Genomic DNA, 24425 nt, shown 5'->3' on the forward strand with positions numbered 1-24425 from the left:
TCACCCTGCACGCCGACAAAGGGAAATCTCCGTTAGCGAGGAGAAGGGGCGGCACCAAGCCCGTGGGGACGAGAGGAGGGCAGGCAGTGGGCGGGACCAGCCCCAAGGCCTCGCACTCCCCACCGCCCCGGGCCGCAGCCGTTGCCCACAGCCAAGGCCCAGCCCCGCGCCCCGGCCCCAACAGCCCCCCGGCAGGCCCGCGCTGGGGAGAGGACCCGTCTCACCTCCCCCGCAACGACCTCCGCCTGGCGGCACCCCCCCGCCCCTCGGGGCTCGCTGCCGGGCCGAAGCGCCCGCCCTTCCCCTCCGGAGGGACGCGAGGGGACTCGCCAAGCCCCGCCGCCGCCTCACCCGCCGCCCGGCCTCAGCCGCCCCGCCCCAGCCGCCCCTCACCGGCACCGCCCGCGCCTGCGCGCCAGGCCCCGCTCGCGCCGCTGTTACAGTCCCCCCCGACCCGTGACCCCCGCCCCGCACGCGCGCCCCCACCCCCTGACGTCAGCGGGGCGGCCTGAGGTGGGAGGGGCCCCGGCGCGGCGGCGGGACCGGACCCTCCCGCCTGCCCCCGCCCCGGGGCTGCAGCGGGATCCGCGCTCGCCGCACAAGCGCGGCCCCGGAGCGGGGCAGGCGGCCGGCTGGGTGTGCTGTGCTGGGAGGGGAATGCCCCGGCGTGCTGCAGCTTCCCGGCCCCGCCGCTCATGTGCTGCATGGCCTGAGGCAAGTTAATTTCCCTGAGCTTCAATTTCCCGTCCCTTCCCTTCTTGCTGCTTAATTAATAAGAGCGTTGAGTCTCACGCTGCGATAAATAAGCCGGGCCGACTGAAGTGGTTTACCGCCTGGTGAATAAATATAAACCCACCCCGCGTTCGCAGTGTGCCGAGCTGGAGCCCGCGGCGGCTGAGGAGCTGATGCGTGACCCGGCACAGGAACAGGACGGACCGCTTCCTCCCCGCCGCTCCGGGGTCACCTGCCAGCCCGCAAAACCCCTCAGCGGGCGGGATTTTCTCCTTCTCTCGGCTCTGGCGTCCTGCCGGCGTCCCCCAGGGGCTGCACCTCACGGCCTGAGCGCCCTGGGCTCTTATGGCGGGCAGGCGGGGAGGTGGAGGGGCCGTTCCTGTTCGTACCGCGGGCGTTGGGCTCCTTTGCCGACCCCGAGCCGACTGCGGGAGCCGGAGGTCTGAGCAAGGCGTGAGCGCTGCCGGCACGCCGGGCCCCCGACGCCCGTCACCTCAGCGAAGGGCCCGGGCGGGACAGCCTGGCCCGCGGCTTGCAGACACACCAGGCGCGCTCCCTCCCTGTTCCATTTGTCTACACACCTGTCCGTGAAAAATCTTCTCTTTCTCATTGGCTATCCTTAGAGAATATCCGCCCATTAGGGCGGGCCCTGCCCCTGTGTGTGGCAGTGGTTTAGACCCACCCAGTCCCTGGACCTCTGTTATTCGATTGGCTCTTAGGGTTGTTTGTCACGAGGGGCAGCTCTTCTATTGGTCAGAGAGCACCTGACACGTCGAGCGGGCTCTGTTGTGTGTGTGTGTATATAGAAAACAAGTCGAGCTGGCAGTGGTTTTCCCATTGGCTTCGCGCGCTTCGCGGGGGCGTGTCCCTCTGTTCTGAATAACAGCGACCCCGCCCACCGTCGTCATGGCTACAGACTAATCGCCCCGTTCCCCCGCCGGCGATTGGCTGGCTCCGCCGCGCCCCGCCTTGGAGGGCCGGGGGCGGGGCCGCCGCGCCGCCCGGGGCGGAGGGGCGGGGAGGGGGTGGGGGAGGAGGGCCGGGGCAGGGAAGATGGCGGCGGCGGAGCGGAGCCTGTCCCCGATGGGGGGCTCCCCGGTGCCGGCCTGTATGTTCGCCCCGGAGCCCGGCTCCCCGGGCGGGGGGCCTCGCGTAGCGGCGGCCGCATGTCCCCTCGGCGCCGCCTTCGACGGCGAGGACGGCGAGGTGCTCAACGGCGAGCCCGAGATCGACCTCACCAGTAAGGTAGGCCCGGCGGGGGGGCGGCCGGCGGCGAGCGCCATCGCCTCGCTGGGTCCCGCGCTGCCCTCTCTCCGGCGGCTGCCTTCCCCGTGTGGCTGCCCCCCGTCCCGGCTGGAGCGGCGCGGCCCATCAGCCGGGGCCGGCCCAACGGGCGGGCCCAGCCCCTCTCCTCCGCGCTCCCCTCCCCTTCCCTCGGGAGAGTGAGGGGCCGGGGACCCGCCGGCCTTCGCCGGGCTGGGCGGTCACCCAGGGGCTTCCCCGTGGGCTGCAGTTGCGTCCCGGGGGCTGTCCCGGGCCGGGCGGCAGAGCCCGCCGTGCCGCGAGGAGGCGGCCGGGAGAAGCGCGGAGAAGTTGAGCTGCGGGGAGCTGAGAACCAGCTGCGCCCTGGCCGGGAAAGGTGGGTGCTGGCGGGCTCGTCCGCCCGGCTCCATGCCCTCCTGGGCTCCCCGGGGAAGCGCCTGCAGCGGGTGCCGAAGCGTCTCGACGAGCGCGGGGCTGGAAGCTGACAGCCCTTTGACGTCTCACCAACGTTTTTCCTCTTCGCCGGTTCTCTGTAGTTATCTCTGCTGCCAGTCGTACTGGTTCCCAGGGCTTTCTTCGCAATCTTAAAAGCAGGTCAGAGCTTGTAACTTTCCAAGTTCAAGGGCTCAGTGACAAGGGTGCAAACCAGGTTGCATCAACACAAAAAGGTTTGTTCACCTTGCATGGTTGCTTGCTAGGATCACACAGTGGTAAAGCTGTGTGGTGGTCTTACTCTGTCAGAACTTGTTCTTGCTTCCATCGCGTCCGAAGGTACGTTGTAGTAACAGTCCCACCACAGGCTACATTAGCTGCCCTCCTGTGCCGTCTTCTGTTTCGTCCCCCAGTTGGCTCGTCTCTTTAGCTGTGTGTCCTTTGCTGTTAAGCGTTTGATGTATCGTGATGCCATCTCCCATTCTAAAGTCTCCTGAAAACTTGGTTCAGTCCATTTGTAGTTATGTGATCCCGAAGTCAGCATAGCTGGTGTTTCCTCCTGGTTTTCTGCCATCCATTCTCTTCATCCTTCCAGCTGGAGTTGTTCCAAAGTCCTGGATTTTCTTGCCCTCTGTGATGAAATGAAGGTAGAGGAATTGTGGTGTGTGGATGTGGAACCGTTTGTTTTTGAGGGGATGACTAGATATTTTACAATGTGGTGCTGTATTAAAACAAATGTTATGAAGATGTCTCGTAAGAAAGTAAAGGACATAAATCAAACCTGCAGTATCTATTGAGCCACCTGCTCGTGTCTTAATGAGCTGGACAAGGTTTTGATACAAGATGCCAATATTGATCTGTGCTTTGTCTTGGATGTGGCTGATGTGGAAGAAGGCACAGGAGGAAGCGGAGAGCTGTCTCACCGATTCTTGCCAGCCAAGAACCTGACCAAAACTCTGACGAAGAGAGAGGAATGCTGTTCTCCCACAACTGTTTGTGTTGTCAGCCCATCTTCCACTCCTAGAAATCTGCAGGTGCTATGGAGGAGATAGGTAAGCGGGTTTTTTTATATATTTGTTACAAGTTAGTTTTCCATACAGCAGTGTACACCTGCTGTATTTCCCCTAGACCTTTCATTCATCCCCATCTTGGATGAGAACTAAGACTACAAGCTGTGCCCAGTCTCTTAAAGTTAGTCTCCTGCTATGTGCTCAAAACAGCAATCCCACATGGTGATAATGCAGTAGCTAACCTGCCATCCCCTGATCTCCCCATCTTTTCTGCTTTCAAAGTTAAATTGCTCCCCTCCAATTCCTGCTTGAAATGGTGATTCCTACTACAGTCAGTTTATTTGGAGCTGCTACTTCGTTCTGACCCACCCCTTTACTGCCTTACATACTTTTCTCCCAGTCCTTCCCCAGTGCGTTCATTGTGAGGTGTGTTCTTTTTTAGAGGGGAACACTTTGGGATTCAGTTATGAAGTGCACCTTGTCAGCTGGTCAAGCAAACAGTTCTATTCATCAGCACAAATTCATTGTCATGTCAATCTTAATGGGTATTTGCTTTCCCTTCAATACTAACACACTGCAGTAGTAATCACCTTTCAGGTCAAAACCGTATCACACAGGCTGTTAGTGAAGCTGATACTTATATTAAATCTATATTGACAACAGACCATTAATAGCACTTGAACTATGTAGGTCCACAGGAAATAGAAAGCAAAATATGACATTACAGAAGGTGCCTTTCCCCTGATTTCCCAGTGGCTGGTGATGGCCTTCCAGCCGTCAAAAATGTCAGGCTGTGTTATTCCAATAAAGAGCAGCACTACGTACCACATAGTATTTGGTTTGCCCTTAATCTTTATAGTTTGTCCATCTTATGGATATGGGATGCTTCTTTTGTAAGGTCTCCTTATAGAGCTGATACAAACTTAGCTCAATCTCAGTGGTGTCTTGAAATTGCTATTAATTAGTACTAAGGCCTCTTGCTTGCTGTTGGGCAGTGCAGCATGGTGCAGTCCAACTGTCCCCCTGGAGAAAGCTCAGTCAGCTGTAGCTACTACCTACCTGTGGTCTGTGTTCATCCCAAAACTGGTCAGAGGAAAGGTGGGAAAAACCACCTCGCCCCAGAAATTGGGAAGGGACTTTAGAGATGGCATCTCAAGCTTGTGAGATATACTTCTTTCTGCCGTCATGAGAATAAAACAATAACTGGTTGTTACTTTTTTTTGCCCTATAGGAAATCTGAGGTTGCTAGACACACATGGCTCCTACTCTTAACTGCTCAATGCCTGGCAAAGTGGGAAGAACAAAAGTGAAAGTTTTTGACTTGTGAAGAGCTCTGAAAAACGCAAATACGTGGTGCAAGCATGGAGGTGCAGGCATGAAAAGGAAAAAAAGCGGAGAGACCAGGAGAGAGGGCCTCTGTCCGACCAAGGAAATGGCAAAGAACAGGCCCGCTCTGTCCAGGAAGTGAAAGACCTCTTCAAAACAGCAATTAAAATCATGCAGTGACCTGGGAAATTGCAAAACTGTCTGGGCGCTGAGAAGCATTGGAAGGTGTCATCCACATCCTTCTCTTGACATCCTGCTATAACAGATCAGCTGGAGGCCTCATCAGCCCCGGGACAGGCTTTGGAGGCAATCTGCCGCTGGAACACCCTTCAGCAGCACCTTTGCGTGGCAGTGAAAGGCGCCAGGTGGAGGAATGGTGGTTTGAGCTGATGCGTGTGGATACTGTGCTGTTTCAGCCTCCAGCCCTTCTGCCTGGCACCAAGAAGAAAGGCTGCACCGAGCTGCTCAGCTGAAATGTGCCTTGGTACTTCAGACAACACCCTGCCCCTCACACTGCTGAAGCATTTGGACTTGTAGAAGAACAAAGTTAGTGATGAGACTTGAAGGAACTGAAGTTAGTGTGCTTCTGCACTGGTGGCCCCTGTTATTTTATTGATCTTTATGTATATGGCAACCTGTTTAATAGATATTCCTGAGTCCCTGACTTGTGCTGGGGCAGTAGCCTTAGCAGTGAGCTTGTCTGCTCTGCTTCCAGGAGTTCCTGAAAGTGCTTGCTGGGCAAAACAAGCCCTACACATCAACACACAGCCTTCCATTCCTGTCCAAATCAAGCCTCTGAACAGTTGCTGATTTTCCTCTCAATACATTTACATCAGTGGTCTCTTTTAAGAAGAAAACAAAACCAAAAGAACAATTAGTATAAGGCAAAACTCGATCCTTTGTAGCTCTAAATAGAAAGATTATGTGGCCTTCCAGATCAGAATGTTTGCTGCTCTTTGCAGACTGCACCAGGTGGTTCAAAACCTTAGGGAGGGCATGCATCTAAAGAAGGCACGTGAAGGTGATTGCTCCTCATAGCTCCCTGGCCCTTGCAGACACATCCCTGCTCTGTGTGACCCTGAACATCTGGGGAAAGTGTTGCTTTGGCTGCCTTAAGCCTTCTAACCAGCACTTGCTGTCTCTGCTTCGGTTTTCCAGATGCATGCGTTGCTGTAGTAGTCGTGAAAGCCGCTTAAGTTGAGGGGTTTTGGGTTCCCTTACACTCGAGATTTCTAATCATGGTCTTCATTACCTGTGAAGTAGCAGTAGGTGTGAAAGGTAGTTTTTCTTTGAATGCACATTGTGTTAGCTGTGCTAGCAAGGCAGGCTGTGTTAGTAGAGATTGCTGGGCAGGCTTGAAAATGTGGTCATTTACAAACTGCTGTAAACCATATGTCTTAGGCAAATCTGGCACAGATTTCAGACTGACCTTGGTGCATAGATGTACTAGAAGTACATCTTTCTGGGTGTGACTTTGGAATGTGTGAGAACAGCTAGTGGAAGTATGGAGTTCGTTGGGTTCTGCAGTGTGGCACAGGAGTGCTTACCCATAGGGCTATTGTTAGGCGATAACTTTTATGGCTCTTAATAAAAGTGGCTTTTTAACAGAAAAGCACGTCTCAACCACAGCAGCTGTTGAGCCACTGTACCGGGATGCTCAGCCTGCAGCAGGTTTGTAAGACTGGACGCAGGCAACTGTTGGTTCTTGATGGATGTTGAAGGTCTCCTTGGTCAGCCACAGCCACGCCACCATTGTGGCCACTCCGTATGAGTGTTTTCACCTTGATTGTATGTGTGACACAGATTTTTGCCTGAAATGGTGCTACACCATTCTGTTCTAAGAAAAATCCTCTCTGAAACACCGTCATCTTGCCCTCATCTTCTGATTTGTTTCTGTTTACTTTTTTCTTCTCTTGATGCCTCTGCAGGGAAGGGCAAAGGAAGTTGAGGTGGTGCAGTAACTGTAGTCAAAGCTTGTTGGTGACACAGCTGCTGGCTGGCAAAACTGCAGCTCTCCACTATAGCTTCCAAATATATGTGTACAACCTGCTTTGTATGTCTGCCTTTCAGCATTATACTGTAAAGTACCTAAAGTCTTGTCAGCAGTTGGAAAATAATCTTCATTTGTGTTTTAATCTGCCCCTTTGGAAAACAAAAGGAGACATTAAGCATGTGAAGAACTTAGCAGATGCTGTAGGTTTTGTTGCCTGGGTGTGCTCTGCAGTGAGATCTTCCTGGGTTCCTCTGGCTGGCCTGTCGTGCCTTGGACAAGCAGCAGCACTCTATGCAGTGGAGATGGTGGAGCACCCACCTAAGGGATTTCTTTGGAGGAAATCTCTCCTCCCCTTTCTGTTTTCCTTGCACGGAAACGTGTATTACACAGAAATAGAAGTGGGATGTTCGCTTAAATGTGGCTTTTAAACATTGGTTACTTCAAAATGAGGTGCTTGGTATTCTTATTTGCTTTGAAGTCAATCTTCCAACATAAATGAACTCTGAGCTCAGACAAATAACCTTGTACAGTGTCATAAGGAAATAGCTGTCAGTGAAGCTGCTTTAAAAAAAAAAACACACACAAAACCAAAACACCAGAAAGCGGTCCTTGCAAAAGGGCCCTTGTGTTTCCCTAAAGCACATGGATTGATTGCCTTTTATAAGTGCAGCTGGTTGTGAAATTGTTTGCTTGACATCTGCAAATTGGGTATTTATTTTCTTTTTCCAGCTAGTGATGGTGAGTCCAACTTCAGAGCAGTATGACAGTTTGCTCCGGCAAATGTCAGAGAGAATTGATGAAGGATGTGGGGAGACCATCTATGTCATTGGTCAAGGATCAGGTGAGTATAGCTTCCTCAGGAAAACAGCAAAACCCATTGAAATTAAAAGAAAAACCTAGTTCATCTAACTGGCTGCTGCAAAAGGTAGTATTCCTTCTCCAGAATAACTTGGAAACCTCCATAAAGCATAGCAGACCATGTGAGACAGATTCTTTTTTATTCCTGCCAACAGCTGTCTTATGTAGTAGATCTAAACACATTTTTGTATAAAATCATACATGTTCTTTTTGGAAATAAGGCATAAGTTGTCTGGGCACACTAGGAAGAGATGAGGGATCTGGAATTACAGTAACAGTTTTGGTGTAGATGTCTGCAATGTCTGATGGAGGTTCTTGTTCTGTCTGGTTTTGTTCACTTCTCCGTTGTAAATAACGTTATTTTTTACCCCACAGGAATGTATTTGAGATACTTTGTATAGCCAAAATCTTTGTTCATGTGTGTCTGTACTATGGAGAGAAAGGTTTTCCTTTTCTCAGTGTGAGGCCTTTATTGTTGCATTAACTCGGGTGTGACTATCGTCATTTGCCTTTGCAGGTTTTAGCAGTTAGCATGGGTTACTTTTTTGTTCTTTTTCACAATTTGAGTATTTGCATCTGATGCTGTTAGAACAATATGGAACATGGCCTTGCTTTGAAATCTGGATTTCTTTTCTGAATGCAAAAAAATGGTCTATGGCTGTCATAAGGCTAAAGGCACGTTTCAAATACATTAGATATCAACTGGATTTCAAATTATGATGATCAAACATTCCACTAGTTACTGCATTTGAGGAACAAGACAAAACTCTGGTCATCAGTGCCAGGGTTGGCTGAGATAATGGAGGGAGAGAGTTGTGTTGCCTCACAACTGTGTGCTTTTGAGGTTTTCCTGGTATCTTGTGAAGCAGCCAAGGTAGAAGAGAAGCCAGGATTAGATGGCCAGTGGTCATGCAGCCAATATCACAGGGATAATGCTCTTGTGTTCAAGTGAGCTTCCAACGTGTAATCTGAATTCTTACTGTTTGGGATAATCACATCTGCAGGCTAGTAACTGCTTTCTCTTCTAGGATACCTTGTAAGTCTGTTAACTGGTGGTTGTTTCTTAAAATGTGAGCTAAAATTCTGACTTCATTTTAGGTTTCTGCATAGTCAAGGAAGGTGGGGATATTTTCTGTAAACTGGAAACAATAGCCAATAGAAAAAAAAAATCTTGATATCCCTGCAGCCATCCCTCCTCCTCATTTGAGTGTCTGTGATTTCTGTCATCACGGATGCCCAACTGAGAAGCGAGTGAAACCTGCCAGGAGGCTCAGAGCTTCCTCAGCAGTGACCCTTCCCTTTCTCCCTTGTCTTTTCCCTTCTCCTGTCTACTCCTTCTCATTCGCCAGCCATGGTGCTTTTTGTTTTCCCCACCATCTCAGCAGCTTCTCAGCCAGCTTATGAGCTATGTTGGGAATCACCCAGCAGCTCTACTTGTAGAGCTGCGCAGTAGTTAAAATGCTGATTAGTTCATGCAAACTGCAGTTGCTGCTCACCAGCTGATGAGTCAGCCATGCGTATGAATGCGCACACAGCAACAGTATTGCTCATCCAGGTGCCATGTGCCTCTCCACTTTTGTTGGTTTTTGTTTTTTGGGGTTTTTTTGTTTTGTTTTGTTTTCTTTTACCCACAGAGGAGATTCTGGCCTGAAATCTGTGCAGCTTCTCAGCACCTGAGTTAGGAGAGAAGCTGAGAGCTGTGCTGGCCTTTAAGCTGTCCAGGTAGTTGCCTCTGGCTTGCTCTGACTGTCAGCTCTTTGCTTGGGTGGGCTGTTCAGAGACAGCAGTTGCTTCTTGTTTTTTTTCTGGCCTCATGTGCTGTCAGTATTGCTTTCAAGTGCCAGGACAAAGGCAGTGAGACATAACAAAACTGTAATTTTAACTGGAGTATTTGGGGGCTAAAGAAAGTGCTGTGCAAGCCAGACTTGCAGAAAAACTGCACTTGAGATGTGGTCTTATAAAATAAGCTGATTGTTTAAATTGGTCCCACGTTCACTGGTTAATTGTGATGATATTTCAGGTATTCTCTTGTTAATATTTTTCCTTTTATTGCAATGTGAGAGGAGATGTTTTATCTGGCCAAAGGAAATTGCACGAAAAGTACCTTCAGCATGTGGAGTAAGGGAATTAGACAGAAATGTGTCTTGCTTGCCAATACCCAAGTATTTGCTTGTAGAAGTTGTGAAGAAACCTCCTCTAGATGAAAGATGGTGATTTTCTAGTATCTTTTAAGACTTAGAGTGAAGACCATCCTTCTTAATTGTGGGCAAAGGGTGCTTATTCTGTTTACATGGCTAACATCTCCAGTCCACATACAAATCCCAATGGGTGTGCAAGTCCCAGGCAGGGTGACATTGCCAATGGCCATTGCCAGGTGGTGCTCACCGACTGTCCTTTGTCTCCCCAACATCCTCCTAGACGGGACTGAATACGGTCTGAGCGAGGCAGACATGGAAGCGTCCTATGCCACCTTGAAGAGCATGGCGGAGCAGATGGAGGCCGACGTCATCCTCCTGCGGGAGCACCAGGAGGCGGGGGGCAAGGTGCGGGACTACCTGGTTCGGAAACGTGTGGGTGACAACGACTTCCTGGAGGTCAGGTGAGGAGCTGGGTGGAGACAGGGTTAGTCAGCAGCCCCAGCTGCATTTTTGCCCTGTGAACAGTCCATGATGCTGAGCCAGCAACGCTGGTTCCAGTCTGGGTGTTGTAGCAACAAAGGGAATTGAGCTTGACCACTCCTTGCTAATGAAACCGCCGTTTTGTTGTTGTTGCTGTGTCTTTTGTGAACAAGCTGTTTGTGGGGATTTGCCTGTGTTTAGCTCTGAGGGCTCTTGATCTCTGGGTGACATCTTTGCAGTTTGAGAATTTTTTGTGTGCTGGAATCCCTGCAGGGAGTCACATATGCATGTATCTGTGCATATGCACACACTGCTGGCATACATTACTTTTGACTAAGGGTTAAATTCTATTCCAAGACTGTGATGATCCAAGTCACCTTTTAATGGACATAAAATAGCTTGTGCAACATGACTTGAGAGACTGCCCAGACCTGGGTGGAATGGATTTCCAACATTTGCCAATAGCCATAATAGCCACCTCTATCAGAGACAAGGAAGGAGGTTGCTGTAGGAGAGGATTTTCCCCTGAAACATTTCATTGTTCTTTGAACTTTTCTGGAAACAGTAATTTAAATTTCTGTGCTCTCCCTAGCACCTGGTGCCATTGTAACATGAGGGATATGAGAAAGACAGAGGTATTCTAGACCAAGTTGAGATTTAGCCTTTATTTTGATTTGCCACAGCGTACGTTTTGGATTGCAGAGACTCGGAGTTGGTAAAGAGAGATTGTGTGTGGCATCAAGTGATGTTGGGTTCAGCTGACTGTGTTCTGGACACCAGTGACGTTTCCACAGTCTTCCACATCCCAGTCTCCAGAGTCTGGGCTCTCTGCTGCTAACTAATAACTGTGAAAGAATCTCTGCTCTGCTTGTGGAGGTCTAACATTTTGGATCTCTGTTTGAATGTTAGGGAGAAAAAGTTCTTTGCACAAGCAGTGGTGTTTGATGGTGGGCTTTTTTTTATTTGTTTGTTTGTTTTGATTGCTTGTTTGCTTCTTTGGGTATCAAATTTTACCAGGTTCCTTTTTGCTTTCCTCTCCAGGGTAGCAGTGGTTGGCAATGTGGATGCAGGAAAGAGCACACTGCTGGGTGTCTTGACACATGGCGAACTCGACAACGGCCGAGGCTTTGCCCGGCAAAAGCTCTTCCGCCATAAGCACGAGATAGAGTCAGGCCGCACCAGCAGCGTGGGCAATGACATCCTGGGCTTCGACAGTGAGGGCAACGTGGTGAACAAGCCCGACAGCCACGGTGGCAGCTTGGAGTGGACAAAAATCTGTGAGAAATCCACCAAGGTCATCACTTTTATTGACCTGGCTGGTCATGAAAAGTACCTGAAAACCACTGTCTTTGGCATGACCGGCCATTTACCTGACTTCTGCATGCTTATGGTAGGTAGCAAGAAAGATGTGTGGTACCAGCATGAGTGGGGCTGTTCACAGCTTTGACAGCCTCAACTTCTTTCCTTTTGCAAAGTTCCTGTGGGGTTGTGGAGGGAGGCAGCATCTCCCAGAGCTGGAAGGCAGAAGCCAGGACTCTGACACAAGTGCCCTGGGACTCAGTCCCAGACAGACCCAAGATGTGTGATTCTTGAAAACAGAAGTATTTCTGAATTCTAGAAAACTTTGTTGAAACTGAGATGAAATGAGTCCTTAGCCAGTGTCCAAGAGCACTTGAAATAAGCTGGGTCCACTCATACAGTCCCAGCGATGCATCTAAAACCTAATTACAGTCTGCTGCATGTCTTCTCTGTAACCCACCTCACTACAGGAGGAACATTTCCATCACCGTATCTTCTATCCCTGGTGTAGGTTGGTAGTAATGCCGGGATTGTTGGAATGACCAAGGAGCACTTGGGCCTTGCGCTTGCACTTAACGTTCCCGTCTTTGTTGTGGTGACCAAGATCGACATGTGTCCTGCCAACATCCTGCAAGGTGAGTCTCACAAGCTCTCTCTGGGGCTGTTTCTTACCTCTGTATGTGCTGTTGTCCTCTGCTTGGGTTGAGAAATTACTGCTGGAAGAAAACTGCTTTATCGGGTTTTGACTGTGTCTTAAACACTTTCCATAAATCTGTCCTTTTCCCTTGCCAATTTTGCAGGCAGTTCACTCACAGTCACCATTTCAAAATTACCTGAGTTAGGGGTCTCCACTGGGCAACCCAGAAGTGTTTGCTACAAGGTTTTGCATTGCTGAGCTGTAAGGGGTGAAGCAGGCAGTTGGGGTTCTGGTTTTACTTGCCCTCTGGGTGTTTAAACCTGGGGGGAAAGTCTGTAAGTTCTCTTGAAAGCTGCTTTCCTCCTTGCCCACAGTTTGAGTGTGATCTTAAGCTGTGATCAAACTTCTTTTCTGGCAGCTCTTAGGTGAAGGGGCAGCTGCTTGTTACATTCTGTTCACCTGGGCACTTTTCAAATACGCTGAGAACTACAGCAGCTCCTTCCTTTCTCTGAACAGCCAATAAATCATGATTCAAAGCAGCTCCCTGTGGTAGCAGCACTGAAACTGAGCACAGGCAGGGATGGTGATGAGCAGCAGGGGCTTGTGACTCTTTTGCTCAGCAGCAGTTAAAACAGCAACTCTAAACCCCAGCAGTGGCCCTTTGACCTCTGCTTGACATTTTTTTCAGGCTGTGACCCGCTCTCACCTTTAAAATTCTCTTGATTCACTTCGCACCCCTTCAGGAACACACAGTGGTTAATTGGAACAGTGCTTTTTTTGATAAGCAGTCCTGAGAACCAGGAAAGTGGATGCTCCCGGTACTGTCTGTGGTTAGTTAATTATTGTAAAAATCCTAAATATGTTTCAGGTAAACAGACACATATGATCAAAAGATAATCTAAATATCTTTGTAATAGATGTTTGGTAAATAAATGTAAGGCCTGACCACAACATAATAACAGGGAAGGAAGGAGAATGGCTTAGGGTGAGAAGAGCTGCTCTTGGGAGAAACCACTCCTGTGTCATGTTCTGTTTAAATTAAATAGACACGAGATTTGGCTCAAGTGTATCAGTGAATAGCAGATGGCATGATTAGATGTTTGTGTTTCTGTATCCAAAACATAGCTTTCCCATAGGCAATCATTTGTTCACAAAAAAGTCTAATTGGATGACAATTGTAGAATATAAATTATTTGCTCTTTTAAGCCAGGCTTTACTAGCCGCCTTTTTTTTTTTCTTCATTTATCATAAGGCACTTTGCAGGAGGCTGTTGCTAGTGAATCAGGTGTTGCCCCTGCTGGCTCATAGATATGAGGCTTAGAAAATACATGAAAAAAGAGGCAAGAGATCAAAGTTGGAAGCCATGAGATTTGTCCTAAAACATTTATTTATGGATCTTCTCCACCTACACTGTCATATTCTGTGGTGGTGATCTTTACCTCTTTCATACTCCTCTAACCTTTTAGGGCAGGTTGATTGCCAGGCAAAGTGTGTTGAGGTTTGTTTGTTCAAAATTGTTTTCTAATTCACATATTCTCGGTTATGTCAGTTCCTGAGTGCTGCTGATTTTCATTGAATTCAATATGGAAAATCCTTTATAGTAATAGGAAACACCTCATAACTGCTTAAAGCTACTTAATAGACAGCTGTAAAATGTCTACTTCACAGCATTGCACTTGCAGATGCAAATGTATGTGTCTGTTCATGTATGGTGTCGCTTGGCAGCAAGCTAGCTGGCATGAAATGGAAGATGGAATGGCTCCTGAGTCCCACCTGGGCTGCAGCAAACACATGGTCTCGCTCACGCGCCTTTAGCCATCTTCTCCTGTCTATTTGTGGCAAGAGCACCAGTCTCCCCTTGAGGAGAGACCCCACAAAAGCGATTTGTAAAGACGGGAGATGCTGCCCTAACAATATTCATTTCACCCTTTAAGAAACCCTGAAGCTGTTACAGCGACTGCTGAAGTCCCCAGGGTGCAGGAAGATCCCCGTGCTGGTTCAGAGCAAGGATGATGTCATTGTAACAGCCTCCAACTTCAGCTCAGAGAGGTAACGGGAGTAGAGGAGAGTCGTTTCTCTTTCGATCCTATTTGGAGACTGGGTGAGAAGGCTCAGAAAGAGAGTCACGTTGTCTAGATGTGTGAAGGTTGCATCTGCCATCTGGTGTGTTGATTCCATAAGAATGTGTTCATTCTGAGACTGACCTGCTTGTGTTCCCCTCTCTGAGGCAGAAATGAGAGGCTGCTTCTGGGCAGTCAGCAGAAGATGGCAGGGTGTTCGCTTCCTTCAGTCCTGGAACCTTACACCTATTCCTGAATGTCGTTAGAAGGCAGAGGCAATGTTGCAGGGTTTTCAAACATGGGGTGTTGTGCATCTGACTGCTTGCCAGGCCTTCCCTTCCTACCACTGTGTATTGAATTCAGTCCCAATATTTTGGATGTCTCCTTACACGTGGAATTCCAGGCAGGGAGGTTACCTGACTCCATTTTCATCAATTTTCCTTTACAGGATGTGCCCGATTTTCCAGATTTCAAACGTCACTGGGGAGAACCTAGATTTGCTGAAGATGTTTCTTAATCTCTTGTCTCCACGGACCAGTTACAGGGAAGAAGAGCCAGCAGAATTCCAGATAGATGACACTTACTCTGTCCCGGTAAGAGGCCTGGCATTTCAAAGAATTTTCTGCTTCTTTTAGGACAAATAAGATCTCTTAGAGCTCTTCTGCTAGCATGATTTAGTAATCCCAATTATTGTTTTTGATTCTTTGGCATAGGGTGTAGGAACAGTTGTGTCTGGGACAACACTGAGAGGCCTGATCAAGCTAAACGACACCCTGCTGCTGGGGCCAGATCCCCTCGGCAACTTCCTACCTATTGCTGTCAAGTCCATCCACCGCAAAAGAATGCCCGTCAAAGAAGTGCGGGGAGGCCAGACTGCCTCCTTTGCTTTGAAGAAGGTGAGGTGATCTGCTCTAGACCTCCAGAGCAGGAACTGCCCTCCTAATTTTAGAGTGCTCTTGGAGTTCAGCTGCAGTAAGACTGCTTCTGCAAACCTCAGCTGCTTCGTTTTGCAGCAGAATAAAATCCCATGGAACCTCTGTGGTTCCCGTGTCCTGGTTGTTCCACCTGACAGCTGCCAGGTAATAGCAGTGGGACCCAAGGTAGTGAGGAATAGTGCTGCAGATGTGTAATGAAGTGGAGGCATTTCAAGAAAAATGTCCTCTTGTGCTGCAACTGCATTAGTATCCTCTACACTATTCCTCTCAGCTTGTAGGACCAGCTGCATGATTTACTGGTTTAAAGTTAGCAAAATTTGATGCAAATGCTCCTGTGAAAGGCTTCTGACAGTAGATTCTGCACTGACTTTAAGGGGTTATGGATATAGCTATACCAGACTTCATGTGTTGAGACTTATCATGTTGTGTCAAGAGACATCATGCTTCTGGAGAGATCATCTGCTTGGATAATGTGCAACCAGGATGTATGTTTTGCTTTTAAAGGATCAGTGACTTAAAACTTCTGTGTAAGTGTCCAGCATTCCCAGCACTCTAACTGAAGCTTCCTTAGAAACTTCAGCTGAATTCGAGTTTTGCAACCTTTGCATAACATCATCACATACTGCTAAACGGCTCTTGTTTTGCCTTTTGGTGAGCACAAGTTAATATCTGTGAAATCCCTCTAGGATCCTTCTGGATGCAGTCAGCCAGTGAAGCACATTTCTTCCCCAGAGAACTATGCTAAGGTTTTTGTATCTCTGCTTCTCAGATCAAGCGCTCTTCCATCCGGAAAGGCATGGTAATGGTGTCACCGCGCCTGAATCCACAAGCATCGTGGGAGTTTGAAGCAGAGATTCTGGTCCTCCATCACCCCACCACCATCAGCCCACGATACCAGGCCATGGGTACGTGTCTGAGTGTTGTCTCATCTTTGTTTCCCAGTGATAACAGGTTGTATCAGCTCTAGCCTGAGATAATTTTGCTCCTGATGACTCTGTTAACATGAATATAAGCCATGGCTCCTGGTTTTACCTTTCCCAGCAACATGTTGAAGAGAGGGAAGGGAGCTGACAGTGGGGGAGGTTGCAGGTAAAAAGGACTTGTGTGAGTCCAGGTGTACCTGGAGCCTGCCTGAGCCAGATCTCTGTGGTGCAAAGATCCTTCGACTTCAAATGCTGATGGAATGGCTTATTTAGGGTCCTACCCTCTGGACCAGCTGCTTGGTGTGTAGGATTCTGTTGAGGGTCCTTCAGGAAAGTCTCTGTTTTAAGGCAACTGTTCTAGCTTATGTGTTTGCTTTCTGTAGACTGAATAAAGGCAGCCACATGACCCATATGGTCTTCGGTACACCATAGATTTTTACATTGCAAACTCGGTGCTGTTAGCTGCAGAGTAGCAAGAGCTGCCTGAGATTTCTGTCTGAACCTGTTTCCACTAATGGCACTGACTGCTGAAAGCCTTTGTACATTACATTTGCAGTGCATTGTGGCAGCATCCGTCAGACAGCCACGATTCTCAGCATGGACAAGGACTGCCTGCGGACAGGGGACAAAGCCACGGTGCACTTTCGCTTCATCAAAACCCCAGAATATTTGCATATAGACCAGCGGCTGGTCTTCCGTGAGGGCCGCACCAAAGCTGTGGGTACCATCACTAAGGTAAAGGCTCAGGAGTCCAACTTTTTTGTTTTGTTTTGTTTTTACCAATAGACTAGTTTTGGCGTGGAGAAGCCAGCAGGAGAATCCAGATGGCTCTGGAAAATTGAGGGAAGAAGACTTCCTGTGATCACAAACGTCAGCCCTGACGTGGGTTGCTTTGTTGTATGATGGGTCTTTAGCTGGTGTGAACCGGGGAATGCAAAGGTGGGTGGGGGTTGAGCCAGCTGCCTCTGATTCTTAAGGCTCAGTCTCTTCTGACAGCTCGGTCCCTTTGAGTCATGCTGTGGAGGGCTGAGTGTCACCTCAGCCCAGTGGCCCTTTGCACCTTGTAAGGGTTCTTGAGGACAGGTCAGAGACCCAGGTTTCTTTGAACAGCTGCTGTGGTGTTCTCCTGATGGCTATTGGTATCAATTTTCTCAAGGCTTTTTGTTAAAAAGCAGCATTGGACCTTGCTAGGTAGGCCTAACTATTTTAATGCTGATTTTGACCTCTCCCTTTATAATTTTCAGTTACTCCAGACCACCAATAACTCACCAATGAACTCCAAGCCACAGCAGATCAAGATGCAGTCAACCAAGAAGGGAGCAGTTACGAAACGAGAGGATGGTGTTCCCCCATCTGGGATGGCAGCTGGGGGCCCACCACCGGCGGATGAGGCCCCCTCAACAGCAGCGGCACCACCGACTCCTACTGCCCTGCAACCATTGGTAAGTGAGGAAAATATTGGGTCTGTCCTAGCTGTTTGTATCCAGGTTTCATCTGTTGAAGGAAGCGCAAGCATTATCTCCTCATACCCTTTGAACTCGACTTGGGACTCTCTGTGCAATGGAAACAAATAGGAGTACAAGTACTCTCACAGCAGAAATCAGAATTCTCTGATGACTGGATGACTCATTGTCTGACCTTTCAGCAGCTTAGAGTCCTGGGACAATTCAGGTTGCACCTCAGGAAGTGTCTAGTCAAACCTCCTGCTCTAAGTAGGATTAGCTGTGAGGTCAGAGCAAGTTGCTCAGGGTTTTATCCAGTCATGTCTTGAAAACATGCAAGGAGGAAGATGGCACAACCTCCCTTGGCAACCTGTTTCACCGCTTCACTGGGTTCATGGGGAGGAAGCGTCTCCATATACCCAGTAGCTGAACCAGCATAGCGTCTAACAACCGGTCACAGAATGAGTCTCTGCTGTCTGAATGAGAGGTAAAACATCCCTGCACTAAACAAACTACAACTTACGTAGTAGTATTAGGCACAGGTTGTCTGCCTTGTCAAGGAGGGAGGATGGAGACATCCAAGGAAAAGGAAAGGCTTATCTCTTTCTAGATACATTTATCCAAGTTGTTTTGTTGGTTAGGACTTCTCAGCTCAGCTCGTCTGAGAAGGATACTTAGCCCTTCTGGTCTGAAAGCTATGAAAGCTCTAACTGCCAGCTTTGGGAGCTGTTTATCAGCTTTATTACATGGGTCTTCTCCTTTTAGCTTATTTATCTAGGAACTGATTCTGTCAAGAGACCTGGTCAGTGTTACTCCCCTTTAATTTTAGGAATTTTAGTTGTCTTTGGTCAAATCTCACCCTATTGAGCCAGGCTGGCTGCTGAAAGAGGGCCCTCTGGCAGGGGTTCTCTCCCTCTGCACATGCCTGTGGCTTCTTACCGATCCCCTGTCTCCTCCTTGTGTCTTGTAGCATCACCGTGGTTGTAAGTAGTGCTCCCAGCTTGCCCTTTGTTTCATCCCTGCCCCTGAGAGTCTGTGTTGCTTTTATTCTTGCTTACTTCTGCCTCTTTCTCCTCGCTGCTTCCCCTCAGCCTGCTCTGGATGAAGAGCCCCACATCCGTGAGGGCAATAAGGTATTTGGCTGCTTTAAAAGAGAAGAGTTGGCTTGCTGGCCTGAGGCTGGGAACAGAGTCAGATCAGCAAGAAAGCCCTGGTGGTGGGGTGGGAGGGCTCTCCTTCCATTCTCCACAAAGCCAAGGAGCCTGAGGCTTCAGTTTGCTGGATGCTGAGTCCCATAACACCTGCTGATTCTCATGGGAGTGAAGCATTGCGAAAATTGAGGAATCCTCCCCAGCTTGAAGGGCTGAACTTCATGGTGTGTCTGTATCTCCTCCTTCCTCATGGTGTGTCTGTCTGCCTTATTGCCTTCCTGCAGCGGTGGGAAGCTGATCAGTCACAACTGCCCTCGCACTGTCTGGACGTGTGTGCAATCCATCTCAACTCTGTGTTGATGCTCTGATTCAGAGGGCGCTGTGCGCTGAAGTGTTTCTTCTTGTTTTTCAGTCAAAGGTCGGAGGAGGAGGCCGGCGACGTGGAGGTCAGCGCCATAAAGTGAAGTCTCAGGGAGCCTGTGTGACTCCTGCCAGTGGCTGCTGAATTTCTTACTCCTTCTCCCTCTGAGGAGTTCCTCCCTTTCCCTTCATTTCTTATCCAAAAGATCCAGAGCAGCTTAAACCAAAACCCATCCCAGCTGATTGGCTGCAGAAGAATCGTCCCTCCTCCCAGAAGGAAGCAACGAAGAGGAGCATAATTTATAAGCTAATGAAGGTGATAAGACACACAGAACTGAGTAACTGACACCTTCCTCTTCCCCCTGTCAACACATTTTTGTACATCATGGGCTTAGTTTTTATTCTTATTAGTTTTTATTATATTTTGTGTGCATGAAGATGAGAGGAGAGTCTGGATAGAATTGGGAAGAGCCAGTTAGCTGCCTCCCTCCTCCCTCACCCCATTCTGTCCACAGGACTTGTTGCTCTCCTCCTATGGGCCGTCTCAGATCCAGGGGTTATCAAACACTTGAAATTTCAGACTTGCAAAGGTTAAAACATGTTGCTTCGGGTGGCTGCGTAGGGCATTGTTTCCTCAGCACTGTGGCCCCATGCCAAATATGTTTCTGGATTCCTTCCATCTTAAACTATTTCTAAATGGATTTAATGTTGTGGCAACTGAAGTTTGAAGGAGATGATAAGAAAATTCAGTAGTTGGAGACCTAAGAAGGAAGCAGATTGGAAAGCAGTTCTTGATGTTAAGTTGTGGAATCCTATACTAAATATCCTTCTCGAATATGTTGATAGCACTTAAAATTTTAAATAGAGACAGAATTAAATGGGCAGTCATTTGCCCATCCTGTTCCCCTTCCATTATGCTGCTTTTCCTATTGTCTGTTCAGTGCACATCGGAGCAAATCTAACCTGTCTCTCAAGGCAGTGGCAGCTCAATTGACAGTATTAAAAATACAGTGCAGGAGCACTCACTCTGTCCCTTGAGCCGGAGGAAGCTGCCTTGCCTCGACAGACAGAGATCACAGGTGGGAATATACTTTTTGGAACAGAGACACCAGGCAAACTTGACCTCCCCTTGATTTTGTTTACTCCAAGATTTCCCAGATCTTTTGTGGAACTCACTGGCCAAGCTTTGCCATGGCAGAGGTATGGTTTGTCACCTCCCCTCTTGGCCAAAGAGGGAAATGATGAATTGTTACCAAACTTAGAGAAGTGCTTTCAGGTTTGGAAGTATGTGGTAATTTTTCTGCCTTTCATTTAATTTTTTTAAAGATTGTATTTTTTTTTTAATGATAATTTCTGATTTCTCCAGGAATGCCCTGCAAGGACAGTCTATGAATTAACATTGTTATCACGGTGGGGGTTTTGTTTGCCTTTTTTTTTTTTTAAACCCTGGGTTATGCAAGTGATCAGTCCTCTGCTTATTTTGATCTCTGTTCTTCTAACCTTGCCCCTTCCCTTGGCTCCTGTGAGGACAGGAGTTATCTATCTTCTGCCAGCTTGTGGTAGCATTTTGAGGAGGACATGGCACCCTCAGCAAACCGTTGCTCTCCCCAGCATGTGCGGTCAGCCTCGGTTTCTTTGAGGGGTTCATCCTCCAAGGAAGGACTTTTATATTAATTAGAGGGAGACTGAAAGGTTTCTGTCCCTCCTTAGCGAGTTGTTCCCATTTCTCACTCTGTGGCACCCATGTGAAGTTCATTCCAGTGCACCTTGTGATTCGAGGCAGGCTTTCAAGCCGACTGACTGACAGCAGGCTCGGCGAGGCTGGAGCGCATCTCCCCATGCCGGCACCAGCATCCAACAGCATTAAGCGGCGTGGGAGAGGTGAGGAACGTGGTTTGGAGATGAGGGTACTTTGCCTTAGAGCCTGCAAGGGCCTGAGTGTGGATGGAAAGCAGGGGGAGGTCAGACGGTCCTTTCCAAGCTCCGTGCCTAAATACCAGCACTCTCCTGGTGAGGGGGGAACTACAGGCGGCTACAACACTAATAGCACCCGCGTTGTGAGGGGGTGTGAAGTGTGGCTAAGCAGAACACCAGGGCCTGGTTCCTTGTGGCCCTGCAGCAGCATCAAACTGCATCTGATTTCACTGCCCTCTGCTTCCCAGGGGAGCAGGGAGCTCTGGGTAGTGTTCTCTTTCTCCATTCCTTGTGCTCCAATCGAAGGAGACAGCCGAGACTGGAAGAGGGTTTACTTCAGTTTGTGCAAAGGAGGTGGTGTGATCTCTCTTTTGTGACCAGCATTCAAAGATCACTCTGGCTGGTGTGATCTATAAAATAAATTTTAAAGAAAAGTTTGTTCCAAGTTAAAGTATGTCTTTGTTGCTTTTTGTCCCTCTGAAAAACCAGTGCTTGCCACTTTAATGCCGAAAGTCAGACTGACTGGGTTTGCTTGGCACTGTGCTCCTGTGCTGGCTATGAGAGGAGGCTGTGTTCATGGTGACAGCAAGGGAGGACATGCCATGTCGCAGGAGAGCTGCCACTGAGCCTCTGCCCAGCCCTGACAGCTTTTACACTGCATAACACTTAGTGCTTCTCGGTGACGGAGTGTTGGAATGAGACTACTTGCATGGTGCAAGCTCTGGTGTGTGATGGGTACGTATGTGTGCGTGTGAATAGCTGCTATAGCAAAGCATTTGGGGCCAGCTCCACTGGAGACCCTTTGCTAGAGGACACAGTTTTAGTACAGCATGTCCCCTGCCTGAATGAGCTTGTGCTCCCTGGGCCCTCGCTGTGACTTGCACCTCACCTGTTTCTGCAAATAGAGGGACTCTCCAGTTCTTGGAATGGGCCTTTTCATGTCTCCTGCGTTGGTCTCAGAGGTTCGTGAAGATTCTTCCTGCCCTGTGCAGCCCTTTCACAGGTAAGTGTTGGGCTGGTGGTAGCTACAGCAAAGGCCCTTCTCCTCCTCCTGGAGGTGGCAGAGAACAAGCCTTTCCCTGGGGTGACCTTTTGCAAGGAGCTGCATGGGTCCTCCTCAACATGAGCCTGCCTTCAGCCCATTCTGGTTAAGCAACCACCAGTGTGAGCCCTGAGCCCAAACGAATCCAATTTTCCTTTTTGCAGCCTTTTTTTATGCTCTAGGTTAAGTTCCTCATGCTGAGGACAATTAAGTATTTCCTTTCTACTCGCTCTTAGCTGCCTGTTGAGTAATTTACAGCTCTTGTTAAGGAAAAGACAGCAACACACAGCTGCCCTTATTTGTGGTTTGCGTTAAGCCGAGCCTCATTTGCCACTCTAGGGCCCAGCTGGGTTCTGCTTATGGCCATAACAAGGTAGAGGGCAGGCTGATAGCCAGGGACAACTTTGAGGTCACTGGAGGATGGACTGAGGACACAGCCTTGGTCTGTCACAGACCTAGACTGCTAAAAGTCATCAAAAATGCAGTATTTTAAATGCCCCAAGAAATTCAAGTTTTTAAGAAGAAGTCTTGTTTTCACCATTGCTTGAAGCAGCTTTTGCATCCTAGAGCCTACCTGATGACAAGGTGAAAACTGCTGACCCTAGGTTCAGTATGTCAGGCTGGAAAATAAGGATTTGTGTTCTAGAAGAGCTATAACAATAGCTCTGTCTACCACCCCTGTATTGTTCCCACCAGCAAACACCCCTGCAATGCACCCAGAACACAGCAGTTTTGATATAATTTATTTGTCTTGGTCTTTTTTTTTTTCTTGCATAGGCATAAATTACAATCTGTTGATTAAAAAATAAAATGAACAAAACGGTGCAGCATTTGCAACAGGCTACAGCATCAAATACAAACTCATCTCCTGCCTGTAACCGTCTGTTTCTGCAGGGCTAATTCGTAACACACGTATGGGGCAAACTGACGAGGAGGGAGAATAGAAGAGGGAAATAGAGTAAGTAAGGGAAATCTGCTCTGACAGCTGTTTTGCATTTCTCCTGCCTCACCAGCTTCACCTTCTGCATCAGCACTGGGATTAAATATCCCTGGGCGGAGATGCACGGTGCTGAAGCAGCAGTTAAGTGCCCTCTTTTCCTTTGCAGCTTGGGAAAACGCCACAGAACGCTGTGAGCTGCTGCTGGCGCAGGCAGCTGCCTGGGCCCCTGTGCTTGGGCTGCAGGTAGCCTCAGCACGTCCCCCTGGCAGCATGGCAAGGAGGCCTCTAAAACCAGCACTAGCCCCTGGAGAAGGGTGTAAACCCCAGGGGTGACCTCTCCCTGGTGGCTCCAGGGGGTTTTACCCCAGAAGAGTGTTATTTTCATCTCTAAAGGACCAGTAAGGCTTGCCCTATAAAGCCATATGCTCCCTACACCAGAACCTGTGGTTAACACCCCCCTTGGAAGGAGCAGAGACCCTGCTCCAGCTCCATTCCCTGGAAAAGAGGTTCCCCCTGTTCCCCACTTCTCACCAGCATGCCTGATTTACCATGAAACTGTTTATTCTTGGGCAAAGACCCAACAGCCCAGCCCAGAGACCAGGGAGCCAGAAGGGAGGTAAGAAAAGGGGTTTTCCAAACTCGTGGTTACAGCATTTGCTCCAGGTACCAGAAGACCCCTGGGGAAAGGGGAGAGCTCCATCTCTGCTTTCTGTTTCTCATTCAATTAAATACAGGAGCTGCTCTGCCGAGCCCAGGACAGGTCTAGGCATTCATAAAGCACAACTCTGTGCACGCAGGGCACTCACAGACATGACTCCAAGGCAAGCAGGCAGCTGCAGACAAGTTTAAAATAACTTTGGCAGCAGATGCCAAGAATTAAGACTATGCTCAATAGAGGAGAGAATTTATCCTCCCTGGATCTGGCTGTGGGTCTGCTTTCTCCCAGCAGCAGGGCCTCCCAGCTCTGCAGGGGGCTGCACGGGGTAATTTTAACTTGTCAGAGATGGGGCTGCACCCTTCAAAGTCACTTCCCTTGCTGGAAGGGAGGAGACCTGTCCAGAAGGGACACACCACCATCGCCCTGAGCCCTTTGGGCTGGCACAGAGGGGTGCAGGGCTTGGCCCTGCTGCCCAGCACCCATCAGGGCATGGTGAAGGGAGATGCTTCTTCAGCCCTTTCCCCTCCTCTACACCCCTCACCCTGCAGCACTTCAAACAGAGAAGACCGGAGCAGGGCTGGATTTGGGGTGCTGCCCCAGTGCTTACAGATGATGCCAGCATCAGACAGGGCTGAAATGTTAAACACCAGCCCTTTAGCTTTTCTTTCAACAAAACACAAGACAAATGTGGAGGTCGTAAACACTGTCCAAGAACATAAGCCAAACTCATTGTGTGCTGCAAGCAGCCAGGAGGTGGAGTGGCCAGATGGCCCTGGTACTCCTCAGCTCGGTGAAGGTCCCTGTGCATCCTTCCTGTGGTCCCCTGCCACAG

The 24425-nt window shown here is 49.0% G+C and overlaps 1 protein-coding gene across 5 annotated transcripts; it reads left to right on the forward strand.

Annotated features, from left to right (window-relative positions):
* Nucleotides 1-1782: 1782 nt before the first annotated feature.
* Nucleotides 1783-21390, forward strand: GTPBP1 (GTP binding protein 1). Of its 5 annotated transcripts, none has more exons than XM_080352071.1 (15): nt 1837-2371; nt 2532-3074; nt 3319-3479; nt 4669-5337; nt 7486-7597; nt 10033-10213; nt 11274-11622; nt 12043-12166; nt 14103-14217; nt 14677-14821; nt 14942-15124; nt 15933-16068; nt 16643-16821; nt 17331-17528; nt 19092-21390. In XM_080352071.1, exons 4-15 carry the CDS (start codon nt 5317-5319, stop codon nt 19182-19184), a joined length of 1836 nt encoding a protein of 611 aa, XP_080208197.1. In that variant the 5' UTR covers nt 1837-2371; nt 2532-3074; nt 3319-3479; nt 4669-5316; the 3' UTR covers nt 19185-21390. The 5 variants fall into 5 exon arrangements, with proteins under 5 accessions (XP_080208196.1, XP_080208197.1, XP_080208198.1 ...); XM_080352073.1 differs by having other exon boundaries at nt 1873-1977; nt 3023-3074; XM_080352072.1 differs by having other exon boundaries at nt 1837-3074; nt 3322-3479.
* Nucleotides 21391-24425: the final 3035 nt, after the last annotated feature.

The sequence above is a fragment of the Nesoenas mayeri genome, assembly GCF_963082525.1.
Source record: "Nesoenas mayeri genome assembly, chromosome: 1".
NCBI classification, from domain to species: Eukaryota; Metazoa; Chordata; class Aves; order Columbiformes; family Columbidae; genus Nesoenas; species Nesoenas mayeri.

Bases quoted from the DNA above. Each gene is read 5' to 3' on its own strand.
- GTPBP1 (XM_080352070.1), top strand. From the start codon at position 1,786: ATGGCGGCGGCGGAGCGGAGCCTGTCCCCGATGGGGGGCTCCCCGGTG. The intron at 15,125-15,932 runs GTGAGGTGATCT...TCTGCTTCTCAG, and splicing joins CCTCCTTTGCTTTGAAGAAG to ATCAAGCGCTCTTCCATCCG. The intron at 16,069-16,642 runs GTACGTGTCTGA...TTACATTTGCAG, and splicing joins CCCACGATACCAGGCCATGG to TGCATTGTGGCAGCATCCGT.